Source organism: Gopherus evgoodei, chromosome 8, assembly GCF_007399415.2.
Source record: "Gopherus evgoodei ecotype Sinaloan lineage chromosome 8, rGopEvg1_v1.p, whole genome shotgun sequence".
NCBI classification, from domain to species: domain Eukaryota; kingdom Metazoa; phylum Chordata; order Testudines; family Testudinidae; genus Gopherus; species Gopherus evgoodei.
The window spans coordinates 39,027,908-39,048,021 of NC_044329.1; the positions used below are offsets into that span (position 1 = coordinate 39,027,908).

General features: G+C 48.8%; 1 protein-coding gene across 1 annotated transcript in view; it reads left to right on the forward strand.

Annotated features, from left to right (window-relative positions):
* The window catches only part of LOC115656191 (protocadherin gamma-A4-like), a 136,857-nt gene that overhangs the window by 85,374 nt on the left and 31,369 nt on the right, over positions 1–20,114 (forward strand). The window contains exon 4 of the mRNA XM_030572597.1: positions 12,048–12,106. Coding sequence (XP_030428457.1) covers positions 12,048–12,106 — 59 coding nt within the window. The remainder of the gene's footprint in view (positions 1–12,047; positions 12,107–20,114) is intronic.

Here is a 20,114-nt window from a genome sequence, read left to right on the forward strand (position 1 = left end):
TACAGAGACCAGGGTTCTGTTTACAGAGACCAGGGTTCTGCATTCATCACAACTGAGGATTTGTCCTTTGTTGCGATGTGACGTCTGAAGTCACGATTGTGGTTGCCAAAGCAAAATAATGAGAATTTGTATCTTGTATGCTTCCACAACGTGCTGTTTCCTTGAGAACAAAAATCTGAGCTGCTAAATTTAGCTGCCAAAACCACTGACTAACGTTTGTGAAATGTAATTCTGGGGGAGTTAGTCCTCCTGACGCGGGCTTGCGGCGCTCGTCTCTGGAGCTTTAAGTGTTTAGGAGGCGTTGTCATTGGACGAGAGCGGATGGAACTCTCATCCAATGAGGTGCTGATCCTGGCTGTAGGGATCTGCTCTTCCTCTCTGTGCCCCCCCCTTTTCCTCCGGCGCTGTAGCTATGATTCAGCTCCCCTCCCCCATTCCACCCCCTCCACTCAGTGACTAACAATCGCTGCTGCAGCTAAGCAAATCCGGGCTCCGTTCTATCAGCTGTGGAGGGGAATACCGGGGATTTTAGAAGCTGGTATCCAGACCCCGGTGCCTCCTGTGTGCCGAGACAGGACAAAAACTCTTTCTAAAAGAGGATAGCTCAGAAATGGAGCCCAGAAGCCCGGGGCAACCCGCTTGGAAATGGCAAGTACTGAGTTTGCTTTCCCTGTGCTGCTGGGGCTGGGTCTCTGGGCAGATTCGCTATTCAGTGGTCGAGGAGTCGGAGCTGGGAACAGTGGTGGGGAATGTGGCTCAAGATCTAGGCTTAAAGGTGGCGGATCTTTCGGGTCGCAGGCTGCGCTTGGGTTCGGAGGAGAGCAGACGGTACTTTGCGGTGAGCCTGGCCAGCGGCGCTCTGCTGGTGAATGAAAAGATAGACAGAGAGAGCCTGTGCGGAGCCAGCGCGGGGTGTGTGCTGCCGGTGCAGGTCGTTATAGAAACCCCTCTGGAGCTTTTCCGCCTGGAGGTTGAGATTCTGGACTTGAATGACAATTCGCCCAGCTTTCCCATTGCCCAGCGCACAGTTAGGATAGCGGAGTCAGCCACCGTGGCTGCGCGCTTCCCTCTGGAGAGTGCCCAGGACCCGGATGTGGGGACCAACACTGTCAGCTCCTACCGGCTCAGCCCCAGCCCGCACTTCTCACTGAATGTGAAGAAGCTTAAGGACGGCAAACTCTTCCCGGAGCTGGTGCTAGAGCAAGCCCTGGACCGAGAGGAGCAGCGAGAACACCAGCTAGTACTGACCGCCATTGACGGGGGAAATCCGGCCAGGTCAGGCACTGCTCAGATAACCGTGGTTGTTGTGGATATCAACGACAATGCACCTGTGTTCGACCAGTCTGTCTACAAGGTCAGCGTGCCGGAAAACACCCCTGCGGGCACTCTGCTTATTCAGCTCAATGCTACTGACCCTGACGAGGGCCCCAGCGGAGAAGTACAGTACTCCTTTGCAGTCCACACTTCCGACTCCGTCCGGAAGTTGTTTTATTTGGATCCCCCCACTGGCGCCATCCGCATTCAGGGAGTTGTGGATTTCGAAGAAGCGGGTTTCTATGAAATCCACGTAGGAGCCCGAGACGGGGGCGTGCCGGAAATGGAAGGTCACTGCGTTCTCCAGGTGGAAATAGAAGACGTCAATGACAATTCCCCAGAGGTCCTGCTGACCTCTTTGGTAAACCCAGTGCCAGAAAACACCCCCTTGGAGACCGTGGTGGGGCTTTTCAATGTGCGAGACCGAGACTCGGGTGCCAATGGGGAAGTGAGTTTAGGAATAGCACCAAATTTGCCATTCAAAATTAAATCCTTCGAAAACCACTATGCGCTGATCACCCGCGAGAAGCTGGACAGAGAATTTGTCTCTCAGTACACCATTGAGCTGACTGCCAGAGACGCGGGATCCCCCTCTCTGATCACCGAGACCACAATACTTCTGAACATTTCGGATGTCAATGACAACCCCCCTCGCTTTTCTCAGACTTCCTACAACGCCTTCCTGAGGGAGAACAACCCCCCGGGCTCCTTGCTCTGCACCGTGTCAGCCTCCGATCCCGACGAGGGAGAAAATTCCCGCCTCACTTACTCTATAGCGGGAAGTGAGATCCAGGATGCGCCTGCCTCTTCCTTCGTTCACATTAACCCGGGGAATGGCAATGTTTACGCGCAGCGCACTTTTGACTTTGAGTTGCTTCAGGTGCTGCAAATCCCCGTGGCTGTGCAGGACTCGGGATCTCCTCCTCACGGCTCCAATGTTACGGTCTACGTCTTTATTCTGGATCAGAACGATAACGCCCCGGTCGTTTTGCAGCCGGTGACTGGCAGCCAGGTCGCAGCGCCCCAAAGGATACCCCAGTCTGTTCCCGTTGGCTCCATGGTCACCAAAGTCACAGCAGTGGATGCAGATTCTGGCCATAACGCTTGGCTCTCCTATTCGCTGCTACCACAGTCTACAGACCCTTCCTTGTTCCGAGTGGCTCCTTACACAGGAGAAATCCGGACCACCCGGGGCTTCCAAGACACAGACCTGGCCGCGCAGAAAATCGTCGTGCTAGTCAAGGACAACGGGGACCCAGCTTTGTCCTGCACAGTCACCATTATGGTTTCCTTAGAAGACAAGGCGTCGGAGGAAAACTCCAAATCTCGCGATTTCCTTACAGGCCCCAAAGATAAGCCCGACCTGACTCTCTATTTAATTATTGCGCTGGTGGCAGTTAGCATGGTGTCTCTTGTTACTTTCATCGTATTCTCTGCAAAGTGCCTCAGAAAAAGAGATGGACACTCCTGTTGCTGCCTGAGCAACTCACCCTCTAGGGACATTTTCAAACACTCCAGCCCAAAGCTTCAGCTGAACACGGACGGCACGTTGAAATACATGGAGGTGACACTCAGGCCCACAGACTCTCAGAGCCAGTGTTATAGGACCTGCTTTTCTCCAGGCTCAGATAGAAGTGACTTCACCTTTATGAGACCTATGAGTTGTCCCCTGCCCAGTGCCCTAGCGATGGAAACTGACACTTTCTTATCTGGTACAGATACATCGAATGAATCCGGTCAGGTGAGATGGCACTTTTGCCCTTCATTTCTCACAAATGACACGGGTGTCTTGAAGCATGTTTCCTATATGACCAAGGACAGAGCAGCACATGGGATTTGTGTCTAGGGATGAACTGTGAAAATGTGTTATCATGAAGTGCGCTCAGGCACCAAGGGTTTCTTGTTTGGTTTATGTAAAATAACGCTCCAGATGTTGTGTGTAAGGCAGGTATTCCAGACACACTCGTGCTCACACAATGAACTGTTCATTAGTTTGTGAGTCAGAAAATCAGGGATTTAGTTCACTGGACTGTGCCTTAAACAATGACAAATTTATAACATGGTTTTGACAGGAAGTGTGCAAGCAATTAATTAAATGAGATTAATCTGGAAGCTCTAATGAGGGAAGGGAGGGGAAAAGAGAGGGACGGAAATTGATTATTTGTTCTCATTTAACTAACTTTCAGTTCCAAATGAGACCGTCTGAACCTAATTTAAAGAGTTTCAGTTCATGCAAAGTGTCAATGTGTGTTTTCAAGAAAATGCTTCTGTTTTGCAAACAAGTAATTCGGATCACACTTCTGCAAGCCTTTTTGCTGACACTCATGCTTAAATCACAAAGAGTTCGCTTTGTTCGTCATTGTTTGCGGTTTGCCTGGTGTCTCTAGGTTAAAAACTGCAGGTTCCACGGCCCTTTGTTATACAGCAGCAACTTCCGCCCATGGATTGGTGCTTGTGTTGCTGTCCCGGGAAGGAGGCTAGTGATTGGATAAACGGGAAGACACTCTTAGCCAATGAATAAGAGGCTAATACAGGAGATCAGCGCGTACCCCTCCCCTTTCCCACCGGAGCGGTATCTGCTTCTTTCAATAGATGCCCAAAACAATGAATGAGAGGTAAACAGTGAGAGCAGACCCCTTTCTCTCTGATACTTTATTACAGACCCACAGTTCATCGCCCAGCAGTTTAAGCAGACACGCTTTCTTTGCTGTGCATAGCTTCTCGCTGTAGATTTAGAAAGATGCTAAGAACAGGAAAGTCTGCATGGTCCCTGGAACTCCTGCCTTTCTTTTCTCTCTGTTTGTTTTTGCATAACTCTTCCGCCCAGATCCGTTACTCTATCCCAGAGGAACTGACTCGAGGTGCCTTTGTGGGAAATATTGCTAAGGATCTAGGGACAGATGTGGCAAAACTCGCGGCTGCTAATCTGCAGGTTCTTTCTGATTCTGATTCTCAATATTTCTCTGTGAATGTGAACACTGGGATTATAGTGGTCAATGACAGAATCGACAGAGAGCGGCTCTGCGGGCAGAACTCGCGGTGCTTCTTGCATCTCAAACTCGCTATCGAAAATCCAGTGGAGTTCTACCGCATTGAAGTGGAAATATTGGATATGAATGATAATCCTCCTGAATTCCCGAGCAGCGAGATCGCTTTACAGATCTATGAACTGGCCTCTCTGGGCGCCCGCTTTCCTATCCATCAGGCGCAGGACCCGGACGTGGGCTCTAATGCTTTGCAGACCTACCACCTCAGCGCCAATGAGAATTTCAGTCTCAACGTGAAGGCACGTACGGATGGCAGCAAATTCCCGGAACTGGTGCTGGAAAAAGCGCTGGACAGGGAGCACAGAGCTGTCCACCATTTGGTCCTGACAGCTGAAGATGGCGGCTCTCCCCCCAGGTCCAGCAAAACACGAATTGCTGTCCAGGTTCTAGACGCCAATGATAACCATCCAGTGTTCGATAAACCCTCCTATCAAGCTCGTTTGGTGGAAAACTGTCCCTCGGGCACGCTAGTCATTAAACTGAATGCCACAGACGTGGACGAAGGGCCTAACGGAAACGTACGCTATTCCCTGGGCAGCCACAACTCGGAAGCCTTGCGCAGGATATTTACAATAGACAATCAGACGGGAGAAATCCGAGTTCAGGGGAATCTAGATTTTGAAGAAGCGTCTGTCTATGAGATTGAAGTTGAGGCCAAGGATATGGGCTCTCCCACAATGGAGGAGCATTGCAGCGTCACTGTAGAGATCACGGATGTGAATGACAATCCCCCAGAGGTGGTCCTCACTTCCTTCTCTAGCTCCCTGAGTGAAGATGCCCCTCCCGGGACTGTGGTCGCTGTGATACACGTGAAAGACAGAGACTCCGGGGAGCATGGGAGAGTCCAGTGCCATCTACCCAGAAGTCTTCCCTTCAAACTTCGGAAAGACTTTGAGCACCAGTATTCCCTGCTCACCAGCCAAGGGCTGGACCGCGAGCGCGTCTCCCAGTACAATGTCACCATCTCCGCCTCTGACCTGGGAAGCCCCCCCCTCTCACGACACACAGTTCTCTCCATCACGCTTGCAGACATCAATGACAACACGCCACAGTTCGAGAGAACTTCTTATGAAGTCGTCGTGAAAGAGAACAACCCGGTGGGGGAAATACTGGTCACGGTATCCGCAACCGATCCTGATTTGGACCAGAACTCGCGCCTTTCCTATTCTGTTCTGAGCAGCCCAGGGAAAGGTCCCGCTGCGGATCCCTCCGCATACATCTCCATAAACCCAACAAGTGGGCAGGTTTCGGCGAAGCTGCCTTTTGATTACGAGCAAACCACTTATTTCCAGTTCCAGGTGGAAGCCTCAGATGGCGGCTCTCCCGCTCTCAGCAGCAGGACAGTGGTCCACGTCTTCGTCACAGACCAAAATGACAACGCCCCAGGGATCCAGTTCCCTTTGACCGGGAAGGACTCAGTAGTCCAGTTCAGGATTCCCCGCTCTACCAGCCCCCAGGCCTTAATAACGAAGATCATAGCGGTGGACCTAGACTCCGGACGAAATGCATGGCTCGCCTACCGTTTAATGCAGGCAACCGATCCCAGTCTCTTCGGGGTGGCCCTGCGCTCCGGAGAAATCCGGACCACTCGAGCCCTCCAGGAGCAGGATGCTGCCACGCAGGAACTCTTCTTGGTAGTCAAAGACTCGGGCGAGCCGCCCATGTCCACCTCCGTCACCGTGTTGGTGTTGCTGGAGGAGAATGTCCCCGAAGCCTTCCTGGGGTTAAAGGCTCAGGCGGCGAAAAGTGAGAGTGTCCCCAGGTTAACACTGTATTTAATCATTTCATTAGTAATAATCTCAGCGTTGTCATTGGCTGCTTTGGTGGGGCTAGGTGTCCGGTGTGTCAGGGGAGACGCACGTGCTGCGGTTGGCTGCTGTGTGAAAGCGGACACGCTCCGGGTGCCCCCAAACCCCTTGCTCAGACACGTACAGTACCAGCCCAGCATGGGGGACGCCACGATCGACATGCAGGTGACTGCCACGGCCCCCCTTGCCCGGGGGTATAGATCCTGCTTCTCTCCAGTCTCGGACATCAGCGAGTTCATGTTCATTAAACCCTCTGTGAGCCTCGGAAACAGCTCGGACAACAGCCCGCCTGATCGCAGCTTCTCCACTGAGGTGAGCTCCCTGAACGTGCCAATGCAGTGTCCCCAGCTGACCCCGCCGTGTGACCGCAGCGTATCTGCCCGGGTCGGTGTGTTGCAAAGGCACGAGACGTGCTATAGGACAGCGCTAAACCTCTCGTGCCGGGCCTGGGGAGAGGACACGGCCACTCTCTGTACCGCGTCTGCCCCTGCCCCGCCCCCCACAGGTTCTGTGTCAAGTCACAGCTCTCCCTGAGCGCTCTGCTCAGCACTGCCCTTTGCACTGGGCCACCCCGCCGGAGCTGAACGCACCCCGGGGCTTAGGGTGTCCTTTGCCGGTGACTGGCTGCCAGCGTCCCGGCAGTGCAGAGCGGGGTGTGTGGCGGGGCTGCGTGCGTGAAGCGCAGGCTGGGTGAGTTTTGGGGAAGGGGCACTGCTGTCGGGAGGAGGGATAGTCACTTGTCAGCACCCAGCGCCCGCCGACTTTCTGCGACGCTCTTTGCCGGGGAACTGAGCATTTGAGATCAGCTCCCCTCCCGCTCCTCCGGCTGCAGCTCCCCCCCTCCCTCGCCGCTACTCCCTGCGGGGCAGCCGGGAGCACCCGAGAAGCGGACTTTGGGGACACTGGAACCAGCGGCGCGAGTTCCCGGGAGGCAGCGGGCGGGGCGGGAGCCGGGGAGGCGGCGCCGAGTGGCTTCAGACACACACAGCTGAGCGCGGCATGGCCGGGAGACCGAGTTTGCGCTGGCAGCTCCTGCTGCTTGGTGCTTTCCTCTCTCTGCCGGACCCGGCTCGCGCACAGACTCGCTACTCAGTGCCCGAGGGCCTCGAGCCCGGCTCCTTTGTGGGGAACATTGCCAAGGATCTGGGTGTGGACGTGCGGAGCCTGTCGGCCCGCAGCCTGCGGCTGGTCAGCGAGGGCGGCCGCCAGCACTTCCAGGTGAACCTGGCCGACGGAGTCCTGCTTGTGAATGAGAAACTAGACCGGGAAGCGCTGTGCGGTCGGAGCTCCACGTGCTCCCTGCAGCTCCAGCTGGTGCTGGAGAGCCCGCTACAGCTGCACCGGGTGGAGGTTGAAATCCTGGATGTCAATGACAACGCACCGCAGTTCCCGAAGAAGGAAGTTTCTTTAGAGATCACCGAGGTAGCGAACCCAGGGACTCGCTTACCCCTGGAGGTAGCAGAAGACCCAGATATGGGCTCCAACTCCATCTCCACCTATGAACTCAGCGCCAGTGACCATTTTGCCCTGAGCATAAATGTAAGAGGAGATGGTGTGAAAATGCCTGAAATCGTGCTGGAGAAAGCCTTGGATAGAGAGAAAGTGGCGGCCCATCACTTAACCCTAACAGCTCTCGATGGTGGGGACCCGGTGAGATCAGGCACTGCCAGGATCACAGTTCATGTCCTGGATGCCAACGACAACCCCCCTGTGTGTGATCCGCCAATTTCCAAAGTGTTTCTGGAAGAAAATGTCCTGTCAGGGACTCTGGTTACACAGCTGAACGTCACTGACTTGGACGAAGGCCTGAATGGGCAGGTTGAATATTCGTTCAAAACCAGTAATAATGCCCCCGATACATTTCTCAGGCTGTTCAGCCTGGACCCCCAGACAGGGCATATCACAACCAAAGCCCCGCTGGATTACGAGAACTCCAGCGCTTATGAGATCACCGTTCGAGCCAGAGACAAGGGCTCTCCCGCAATGGAGGGGCATTGCAGCCTCCGGGTGGAACTGGTGGACGTGAATGATAACAGCCCGGACATTGTGCTGACCTCCCTGTCCAGCCCCGTGCAGGAAGATGCACCCCCAGGGACTGTGATAGCGCTAATTGGTGCCAAGGACAGTGACTCTGGGGAAAATGGACAAGTCCACCTGCAGATAAGCAATGATCTTCCTTTTAAACTGGTGAGCTCCTTCAAAGGGCATTACTCACTGGTCACTGCTGGGCCTCTGGATCGAGAGAAGGCTGCTGGATACAACATCACTGTTACAGCCACAGATGCTGGGTCCCCTCGAAGGTCCACTGAGCAAACCATCTTCCTGCAGATCTCCGATGTGAACGATAATGTGCCCAGTTTTTCCAGCCCCTCCTACACGGCCCACATTCAGGAGAACACCCTTCCTGGGGCCTCCGTGTTCTCTGTATCCGCCTCTGACCCTGATGTGGGCACCAATTCCAAGCTTTCCTACTCCATTCTGGACACTGGCATGCAGGATCTGCCCATCTCAACCTACTTCCACATCAACCCAGAGAATGGCACCATCTACGCCTTACGGGCTCTTGACTATGAGCAGGACAAAGTGTTCCAGGTGCCCGTGGAAGTGCAGGACGCTGGGTCCCCTGCCCTGAGTAGCACTGCCATGCTCCACCTGTTCGTCCTGGATCAGAACGACAACGCGCCTACCATTGTGTACCCACCTGTCCCCAGGGGCTCCGCCTTCCAACAGACAGTCCCCTCCTCAGCAGAACCCGGCTACTTGGTCACCAAGATTGTGGCGGTGGATGCTGACAGTGGCCACAATGCCTGGCTCTCCTACCAGCTCCAGGAGACCAGTGAGCCATGTCCCTTCCAGGTGGAGCTCCGCTCTGGAGAGATCCGAATAACTGAGGCACTTAGGGAGTCAGAAGCACCCCACAGGCTGGTGGTCCAGGTGAGGGACAATGGGATTCCCTCTCTGTCCGCCTCAGTGGCTCTAGTAATCTCCCCCGAGGAGAATGCAGTACAAGACTTTGCCAAGGCCTTGGACCTTCCCAAATTGCCTTCCAGAGCATCCAGCGTCACTCTCTACCTTATCATCTCCCTGGTAGCCATTTCCCTGGTGTCATGCGTAATGCTGGCTGTCCTAGGCACCAGATGCCTTAAATCAGTCTCCACAGCTGCAGGCTGGCCCCTCTCACACTGTTGTAGGAGGACAGGCCGCAAGTCCACATCCAACTTCCCTGGGCAGTTGAATCCGGACGGTTTCATCAAGTATCTGGATGTGGGTGGAGCAGGGCTGGTGTCCCAGGCACAACAGTACAAGTCTTGTTTCTCTCCAATGTCTGATCAAGGAGATTTCCTCTTCGTAAGACCTTTCAGCCATTCCACTACCGAGGAGAGCATGGCTGCCTTTGATCAGGTGGCCAGTGCTTTAGTGAGTCCCTGTGATGGGGTAAGCTATGTGTGTGTCCTGCTGTCCTTTCTGTTCAGAGTCACTGTTCATAAATATCCACTCTTCCCCTTCAGGACTTTCAATCCACTTTGGCCTCCTGAGGAAAGTGCATTACCTCCACCTGTCCAGCAAGAGATAGGGGAAAAAGTTGGGGCTCTGCATAATGGAGGTGGGATGCCTAGATGGGAATAGCATCTAACATTTCAGGATCAGAGCCCTAAATTGAGAGTGACTGGGCCAGGTAACTGCAGCTTCTCCTTAAACCATTCCTTGATTACATACTCTAAGTTTTGTAAGTGACACATTGCATTGTTATATGCAGTGTTACTATAGCTGTGTTGGTCCCAGGATATTAGAGAGCCAAAGTGGGTGAGGTCATATCTTTTATTGGACCAACTTATGTTGGACAGAGAGGCAAGCTTTCCAGCTTTTCTTCAAGTTAAATATGAAGTTTTTTGTATTTACCTCTTACTGCTTTATTCTGCATGAGAAGCTGGACTTGGAACTGAGTAGTTTGCTAAACAAAGTTTATCTGTTTTGATCTTTTTGTATTTTGTAGGTGTGTGGCAGAAACTTTTCACTTGTTGACGTATTGTACTACATGCTGATCACGTCATGATGACAACTCCGGCCAAAATTTTCAAACTTGGAAGCATAAATACGTAGCCCGAGGCCTTGGCTACACTGGCACATCACATCGCTGCAACTTTCTCGCTCAGGTGTGTGAAACAAACACACCCCTGAGCTCAGCAAGTTACAGCTCTGCAAAGCGCCAGTGTAAACAGTGGCCCAGCGCTGAGAGCATGGCTCCCAGTGCTGCAAGCTAATCCCCAGGAGGAGGTGGAGTACCTGCAGCACTGGGAGAGCTCTCTCCCAGAGCTGGCACTGTGACCACACTCGCACTTCAAAGCGCTGCCGCGGGAGTGCTCTCACGGCAGCGCTTTGGAGTTTCAAGTGTAGCCAAGCCCCCAGTTTTAGAGGTGCTTGGCACTTGCAGCTCCCACTGAACTCAGTGAGATCAGAGGGCGCTCAGGACAGTTGAAAATAAGGCGATTTTTATTTAGATGCCTATACGTGGCTATAAATGCCTAAATTTAGGCATCCAGGTTTGATCATTTTGGGATCCAGCTCTAAAATTATTTTTGTCAGTAACTGTATGTCCTAAAATTGAAAGTGACAATTACAGTAACAGTAAATAGAGATGGCATCATTTACAAAATGTGTGTCTATATATGTATGGTTGTGTGTGTGTAAATATTTTATTTTTAAAAAGTCAAAGACAGATATTTTTAATTTGCATAAATACAGCTTGGATGACAAAGGCACTCCTTTGTGAGGAAGTCAGTAGTTATTCTGAGGCTTTTCTTTACCATAATCATGAAAGCTATAGGTAAATTAGTAATATCACAACTTCTGCCAAATAAAAACTAGGTCAGTTGTATCTGTCTTCCATTTTTCTTAGTAAACTCCTGTTCTGCTTTATAAAGCCTAAACTGCTCATTCCGAAGATAACCCAGGAGACATCTTTACAGTGCTAAAGGCAGCATGATATTACTGCAGAGTTAATTAAGAAGATAGCTAGAAGTCTGTAATTTTTGGAAGTACTTGTATTTCAGACAGAAAACAGTTCTCCCTTTTAACTCTCCTTACGAAGACTTAATACATAGAGCTGTTTCATATATTCCTTTATTTACAAACTGCCCCTTGTCTGATAATAAAACTCTGGGTGGAAAAGTGATACAGGGCCCACTAATCAAGTTCCATAGTGGTCTGTTATGTCTATAGTCTGTTGTGTCTCCTAAACAAATAATATATTTTGTTGTGGGAAGTGAATTCTTTTCTACATAGACAGAAAAATACTGTAATGCACCAAGGACACAGTATCCAGGAAAAGATTAATTAAAATATAGAATGTGAAATCAAGACACTGTGCAAGCATTTTTAGAAAGGGAGAAAGGACAAATTAGGAAGTTCTGGTATCATTCCAGTTTCTGGCATTAAAACACATCTTTCTCAGTATCAATTAACTCTGTTTCTCCCTCAGCTAATTATTTCTGGTACTATAGAGTTCATCAGATTAAACCGATGCCCTTATCAGTCCATAGCATGCTTCATTTATTTCACAGCTTGGTTTCCTGAGCTTATTCTGGAAGATTATTCACTGAATTGTTTTGTCATGCTTTTTAGCAATTGTCTTGATTCAGGGATATTCAAGAGGGAGGGGGATCTGGTTGTTTTGTGTCTATGTTTGTTTGTTTTACCTGGATGGAGAGGTATATTTCTGGTTACTCCACTGAATTTTAAAATTATTCTCTTTCACCTACATTTTTAGCTTCTCCTAAGCATGGATGGATTTCCAGGCTGCAATAATCCTGGATCAGTTTTCTTTGATTTCCAAAGGCAAGAATAGAGGCATTAAATTACTTTTCTGTTTCCCTTGCAGCAAAGTCAGCCTAACCCGGACTGGCGTTTCTCTCAGGCCCAGAGACCTGGAACCAGTGGGTGAGTGAGTCACTTTCTGTTCCTCTGCACACATGCTGGCCTTTCTTATTTTTCTTGTTGATTTCATGATTTCAGTGCTGGCGGAAGGTGCCAGATTGGTGGCTCTGGAGATGGAGCTTCTCTGCTTATATACAGAATAGATATAGCCTAGGAAGCAGGGCAAGCTTTCTCCTCCCTGCCTCCCGACTCACCCGTACCCCGACCCTGCCTCTGCAGCTAATGCTTGACCTGGAGGGGAGCACTCCTGGCCAGAGAGGGGAGTTTAATCTTGTGGGCAATTTAGTCCTTGGCCTCTCTGCCTAGACACCCAAAAAAGGGTCATATTAGTACCAATTCTGCTGGTGTTCTTTGCAGCATCGTCTGTCTAGCTCCCTATACCAGACTACTGTGAACTGGAATGAGGCCTTATCTGCACACAAACTTGCACTGAACTAACTCAATGGATTTGAATTCATACCGTTTGTTCTCAGTGCAAGCCTGCAGATGTGGAGACTCCTATTTTGGAATAAGAGTACCATAGTTTGCTTTTGCTTAAATCAGTAAAATATGGCTCAAGTTAAATCAGAATCAGACACGTTTATTCTAAAATAAAAGTGTTTACACAGAGACTTTCACTTGGTGGCTTAATGATTTCAGTGCAAGTCTGGAATCACTGAAATCTCCAACACATTTTACATTGGTGTCAGATTTTGATTACTGTCAATCTGGCTGGAATTAAACTGCTGATTTGTAGGTAAAAATCTCCATATCATTGTAGCAATCCCCTGAGTTTTCAACTCTCCCTAGCATGCTATTTGTTGTTGTTAGTAGTAGGTAAGAAATTTTTATTTTCAAAATTTGGCATATGAGTCTCCCCAGGTGCTAGCAAACCAGACAGGTACTAGATAGGATCAGGGAAACTGAGGGACTTCTGTGGATTCCCTGTTGATCAGGGAAACTGAGGCTGATAGGAAAGAGCCTATCAAAGACACATGGAATATATGGTCCTTTTGGTCCTCCACTCTCAGCACACATCCAGCCTGGCTGCCCCCTCCCGCCTCCAAATAGATTACTCTCTGAGCTACCTCCAGCCCTCCTCACATATGCCTGTGGATTTCATACACAGGCACACACACATTATAGGCTAAGCAGCTGTATCCATCTTACATTTAAACGGTAGTCTCTTTGAGGTGGGGACCAGCTTTCTGTGTTTACACAGTGCTTGTACACAATGGGCTCCTGAAATATGCCTAGCAAAGTGTCCATGTGGCCATCTGAAATATGAGAGAGACGAGTCATGGGTGAATAGGAGTGTGCAGTGAGGGCTGCTTTCTGGGAACAGAGCCAGGTGGGATCATTCATGAAATCATGTTATAAAGTCAACTCTGTCACTAAGTAATGTGGCTTGGAATTTATGAGATTAATCTGGTTACTCAGAATTAATCAGGAGACTAGCTTGATTAATTTAATATGATTTATTTTTGAATTTATTAAAAATGCATCCATCATAATATGTAGGCGCATGTCAATTAATATAAAACACCAACTAACTGCAAACACAATTTATATTAAAAAAAAATCAAATCAAGCTCCCACTTCCCCATCCCAAATAACTTGGATTGGAGATTACAATGTTTAAATATTCAGAATAAAATTTATGATCAGACCAACAATCTAGGAGTAATGCAAGATGCTAAGTGGGAAAGTGAAAATGAGATTTCAGGTGGCTGATTTGCTTCTGGACCAGTAGAGCCAGTGACACAGTGGAAGCAGTACTCTTCCCTTGGAAAAGGGAAGAGACTCCATTCACCCTGTACTAGTGACCCTACCTGCTGATTCTGCAAAAGTCACCAAGGTGTAGAGATACCAAGATTATCCCCTGCACATTCACACACTTTCCCAATAGATCAGCTCCTGGCATGGCCTGCAGGAACTATTCTTTAGAGGGAGCTTTGATTTGCTTCTGCTTGTTCTTCTGGGCCTGAGTTCAGCAAAGCATTAGTGTTTAAGCACATGTTTAAGTGTTTGCAAAATTGGGCCCCTACTCACAGACTAGGAGTAAACCAAATGAGTGTCATACAGATTACTGCTTCTGTTCAGTCTGTCATTGGTCTAGCAATGTTACAATTGCCTCCTCGCACCCTGGGCTGTCACCTCATGCCACACAGTGAGGAGAGAGAAATAGAACTTTGCAATGGGACAACACGTGGGATTGACTGAGACTGAATGAGTCTATAGAAAAACTATTAGGGTTATTTTAGAGGAGTTTTCTACCGTTAATTATGTTTTATTTTCTCCCTCTGAACTCTGTATAATTGGATTCCTGGTACTAAGGGAGCCTGGCTTTGATTTTTGGAAGAATTTTTTTTTTAAGTCCCAATGAAACTTTTTAATACTCTCAGAAGCATTATTAGCTGTACCATCTTCTGTAAAATATGTGGCATTTACTGAGTTCATGAAGGTGTGGTGTGGCACAAGGGTGTTCCTGGCACTTATGTGACCTGCATAACCCACTTGTGAATTCATCACTCCTTAGTAAAAAGGGCAACCACTCCACACCATCAGCTATGTGAATATGATATGTATGTAGGTGGGATTTGCAAAACCATGCACGTGCATCCTCTCTCTCTCTCTCTCTCTCTCTCTCTCTCTCTCTCTCTCTCACACTCACACACACACACAACTAATTAAATAATAAGTGTTAAAAAGTCTGCCAATATTCCTTTCAGGTGATGTAGCTATAGATACCAACAGCTTTACCTTTCATCCATTCTCTTTGCAAAAATCAAAATGTGTGAAAATTCACATTACACACACTAATAACAGTTTCAGGCTATATTCACCTCTGTTCCACTGTGAGCAACTGCACACCAAGGGGAGTCTTTCAGAGGAAAGGTAGGTCGTTGTACTTCTGGAACAGAGAGGACAGAGTTCCAGACTGAGCTTCATAGTCAGTGATAACTGTTCAGGAGTCCCCATGCCCTGAGATTGCCCTACCCCTGCTGGCCTGTTACAGTGAAGTGTAGGTTATCAATGTAATGAAAATAATGAATAAACTACATGTGGCATCTGTCAGTTAAAGTTTACAGAGACCAGAATTTTGGCTATTACATTGCAGAAGACGTGCTTTAAAAATATATCTTAATTGTGCAGCAATATCAGAAACAAAACAACATAGTTTGGGTAATGTGTAAATAATTTGATCATTAAAATATGTTACATTTATTGGTGATGGTTTCTGGTGAAAGTAGAGAGGATCTGGAAGTCTACATCCAGCTCCTAGTGTCTCTGAACTAGAGAGGACCGGAGGAGTGGGGTGTTTCACCTCACCTCTTCCTCCATCTCCTCCCCTGAGCTCACTGCGTCCTTGCGCCTCCGCCTGCCTCCCAGTGCTTCTTTCCACCAAACAGCAGTAGCAAGCTCCAGGAGGAAGGGGGAGGAGTGGGAACGTGGCACACTCAGGGGAAGAGGTAGGGCCAGGCAGAGATTTGGGGAAGGAGTCGGAATAGGGGCAGGCAGGAGGCAGAGTTGGAGTGGGGACTTTGGGGAAGGGGTTGGAATGGGGGCAGAAGGGGGTGGGGCAGGGGTGGAGTTGGGGCAGAGCCGGGGGCAGAGTGGGGGTTGAGCACCCATTGGCGCCAGTAGAAGTCGGCACCTGTGGACAGGGGATGGAACAGTTGATGATTATCTGTTCCATTCATTTCCTCTGGGGCTCCTAGCATTGGCCACTTTCAGAAGACAGGATATTGGGCTAGATGGACCTTTTGTCTGACCCAGTATTACCGCTTTTAACCCTTGAAAATGGGGGAAGATTTAGATCCAGATCTGGACCCCATCTGTTCATTTGAAGTGAAACTATTTTAAGTCTTTTAAAACAGTCTTTGTAAACTTATGTGAGACATGCTATGATCACATACAGAGTGATATCATCTGCCTCAGAATTAAGGTTTTTAGAAGAATGTCTAATGTGAATTTTCACACATCTAGGTGTTTTTAAGTGAATTATCAATTATAGGGCTTTCGTAATCTTTGGGCCTAATTCACTGATGCTGTCTGCTTTGCACCACTCTAGTTATGCAAAACACCCAAGTACCTAGCCTAACTGATCCCAGATGGCACTTACACTACTCATAACATAAAGCAGCTTTAAGATTGCCCTTATTCATGTCAGGAATCAGGCCAGCTCAAAGAACAGGAGAATGTAAACGTGACTTATGGTCTATTTTCTCCTTTGGCCATTTCTGCTCTAGACACATTATACACACAAATACACACATCCTTTGCACATGTAACTGAATATCTGAAAATCTAGTAAATGTTGTTTAATGTTTGGAAGCAACTGTAGTCAGAGTGAATTACATGCCTGTGCTCTCCCACCATGATTACAATCTAGTGCTGCATAATGCAGCTTGTGGCATTATTATCTAGTGTAATGATGCTCATGGGCACGGTAATAATAACTAATAATAAATATACTCGACTTTTCCTAGGACAGTCACAAAGAGATTTTGGACCCCGTTAAACCTAAAGGGGCTGCTTAGCTGAGGGCGAATGTTACAGCTTTATCATGTGTCTGAGAGACTGAGATAGGGCATAATGTGTTTGTTGTTTTTTTAATATTGTCTCCCCCATTGCCTAGCAAAGTGTCCATGTGGCCATTTTCTGGACAATGGCCACCTCTCTCTTGTCTTCTACCCTCATCCCAGCCATTGTGTCATTTGCTCATTACACAACAAAGATGGTATGAAGGAATAACATGGGCACAGTGAGTCCAGATAACTGTGTTTATCGACTACAGATAACATTCAAGGCCTAGTTACAGACACTGCTGCTCTGGCAGGGTTCTGGTGGCTTCTGAAACACACAGAAAAAGTTAGGGATGCTAGAAGGCTCACAAACTATTTGAAGGGATAGTACCTAATACTATACCAGTATAGGAACTGCTTCCACAGTACTGCATGTACAGAACGCTACTATGGCATTACCCCCAGTGCGAGGAGCACTGGAGTGCTCTGAGCTTGTGTTATAATGGAAGCAGGCCCCGTACTGTATATTGCACATGTTATTCAATGCATAAAGCCTTTGTGATGAGATCAGGGCTGTGCGCACACAGTGCTGCCACTGAAGCAGTTCTTATGCTGGGAGCAGGAAAGCGGATGTTGGAGGAGGGCACAGTCTTTGCACACTGCCACCTAAAGCATGCTCAGCAGAGAGGGCTTTTTTCTTTTTTTGGTTAAATAAAATTAAAGCCCCATCATGTGTCATGCTGTCTGGAGTGGTTCACAACCATGAGTGCCTACTTCAGAGCAGACTGTCAAAAACAGGGCAGATGCCCCAAACTGATGGTGTGTTCTATTATTAGAGTTCACCAAGCCAGTAACAACTGTGAACTCCTGGATCACTATAACAATCTCATCATGGAGTCACAGACAGTCCCCTTAGACTCTCCAGTCTATCTTGCTGCTCAGATAAACTGGACTTAGGGATAAATAGTCACTTAAACCAAAAATCACACCACACTCAGGTTGCTTCCAATCCCAAGAGACCATCACTTACCTCCAGACCAACTGGTACCATAGAATTTAGACCAAAGACAATGCCTGCAGCCAATCCTGTAATAAATTATCTAATGTTTATTAATTAGGAAAAAGAAATAAGAGTTATTTACAGGTTAAAGCAAGCAAACATAGACACACAAATGAGTTACCATTTAAATCCTAAGAGTGACAGAGTTTTAGTGAGCTGTCTATTCAAAATGTCTTTCATGGCAGACCCAGGAGGCAGCCCCTGGGGATCTCTGGCTTCTGTTTAGGTTCTGTCTACTCTGTCAAGTTTCTGCACAGTAAAGCAGCTTTCTGTATTGTAACTCCTGAAGTGTACACACTGCCAAGCCATTTAGTGCACAGAAACTGTGCAGTTGCAGCGCTGTAAAAAAACCACCCTGAGAGGCATACAGCTTTCTGCGCCTGGGGTACAGCACTGTGGGAGCAGTGTATTACAGAGCTGCGATTGGCCTCCTGGAGGTGTCCCACAATGCCTGTTCTTGCCTCTCTGGTCATTGGTTTGAACTTTACTGCCCTGCCCTCAGGTGATCAGCTGTCATCCCCACCCTGTAAATTCCTTTGGAATTTTGAAAGTCCCCTTCCTGTTTGCTCAGTGATGCATGCAGTGGTCTCAGCACATCTTTCCAGGTGGCCATGCCTGCCCCATGCATCAGACAATCCCCCACCTGGAGCAATGCTGAGCTGCTAGACCTCATCAACATTTGGGGAGAGGAGGCTGTCCCATACCAGCTGCACTCCAGCCATAGGAATTATGATGCCTACGGACAGATTTCACAATGCATGACAGAAAGGGATCATGACCGAGACACACCGCAGTGCACGCTCAAAGTAAAGCTGCTGCGGAATGCCTACCACAAGGCATGGGAGGCAAACCACTGCTCTGGTGCTGCATCCAAGAGCTGCCAGTTCTACAAACAGCTGGATGCAATACTCAGCGGCAACCCCACCTCCACTGCAAAGACCACCCTGGATACTTTGGTGTCTCTCATGCCATTCAAGAATGGACTAAGCCAGGAGGAGGAAATCTTGGATGAGGATGTGGACGGGGACTCAGATGCAGAGGATGACTTTGAGGCCAGAGATGCATGCAGCCAGGAGCTCTTTTCTACCCTGGAGGAGGCTAGCCAGTCATAGCTGTCAAATGTTGGTGAAGTGCAAACAGGAGAGGAGGTCCCTGGCAAGTGGGTTTGATTTTGGGACTTGCTGAGGTGAGTTGTTGGGGGCAGGAGGGTTGCAGAAAGCAGGCTTGTGTCTGTATGATGCACGTACCACCACATGCCTAGTCTCAGCAGCAGAACAGGCTGTTGATTGACTCCCTCACTTCACCTCTGTCTCAGGGTATGTCTACACTACGAAATTAGGTCAATTTTATAGAAGTCAATTTTTAGAAATTGATTTTATACAGTTGATTGTGTATGTCCCCACGAAGCACATTAAGTTGGCGGAGTGCATCCTCACCACTGTGGCTAGCATCGACTCACAGAGCGATGCACTGTGGGAAGCTATCCCACAGTTCCCACAGTCTCCATCGCCCATTGGAATTCTGGGTTAAGCTCCCAGTGCCTGATGGGGCAAAAACATTGTTGTGGGTGGTTTGGGGGACATGCCGTCAGTCTCCCCTCCCTCCCGTCTTCTCTCCCTCCCTCTGTGAAAGCAACTGAAGACAATCATTTCATGCCTTTTTTCCTGGGTTACGCTTGCAGACGCCATAGCATGGCAAGCATGAAGCCTGCTCAGCTCACTGCTGCTGTTACAAGTATTGTAAACACCTCGCACATTATACTGCAGTATGTGCAGAACCTGGCTGAGAGACTACAGCACGAGAACGATTTTGAGGAAGACATGGACAGAGACTTTCCTGAAAGCATGGGATGTGGCAATTGGGATATCATGGTGGCAGTGGGGCTAGTTGATACAGTGGAACACTGATTCTGGGCCTGGCAAACAAGCACAGGCTGGTGGGATCGCATAGTGTTGCATGAGATGATTCACAGTGGCTGCAAAACTTTCAGATGTGTAAGGCCACTTTCTTGGAACTCCGTGAGTTGCTTTCCCTTGCCCTGTGGAAGCTTGCAGCGCCTGACTGCCACCTGTCAGTCGGGAATCAATTTGGAGTGGGCAAATCTACTATGGGGACTGCTATGATTCAAGTAGCCAGTGCAATCACTGATGTTCTGCTATCAAGGGTTGTGATTCTGGGAAATGTGCAGGTCAAAGTGCATGGCTTTGCGGCAATGGGTTTCACTAACTGTGGTGGGGCGATAGACGGAATGCATATCCCTATCTTGGCACCGGACCACCTTGCAAACGAGTACATAAACCACAAGGAGTATTTCTCAATGGTGCTGCAAGCACTGATGGATCACAAGGGATGTTTCACCAACGTCAGCGTGGGATGGCCAGAAAGGTACATGAAGCTCACATCTTTAGGAACTCCAAGCTGTTTGAGCAGCTGCAAGAAGGCA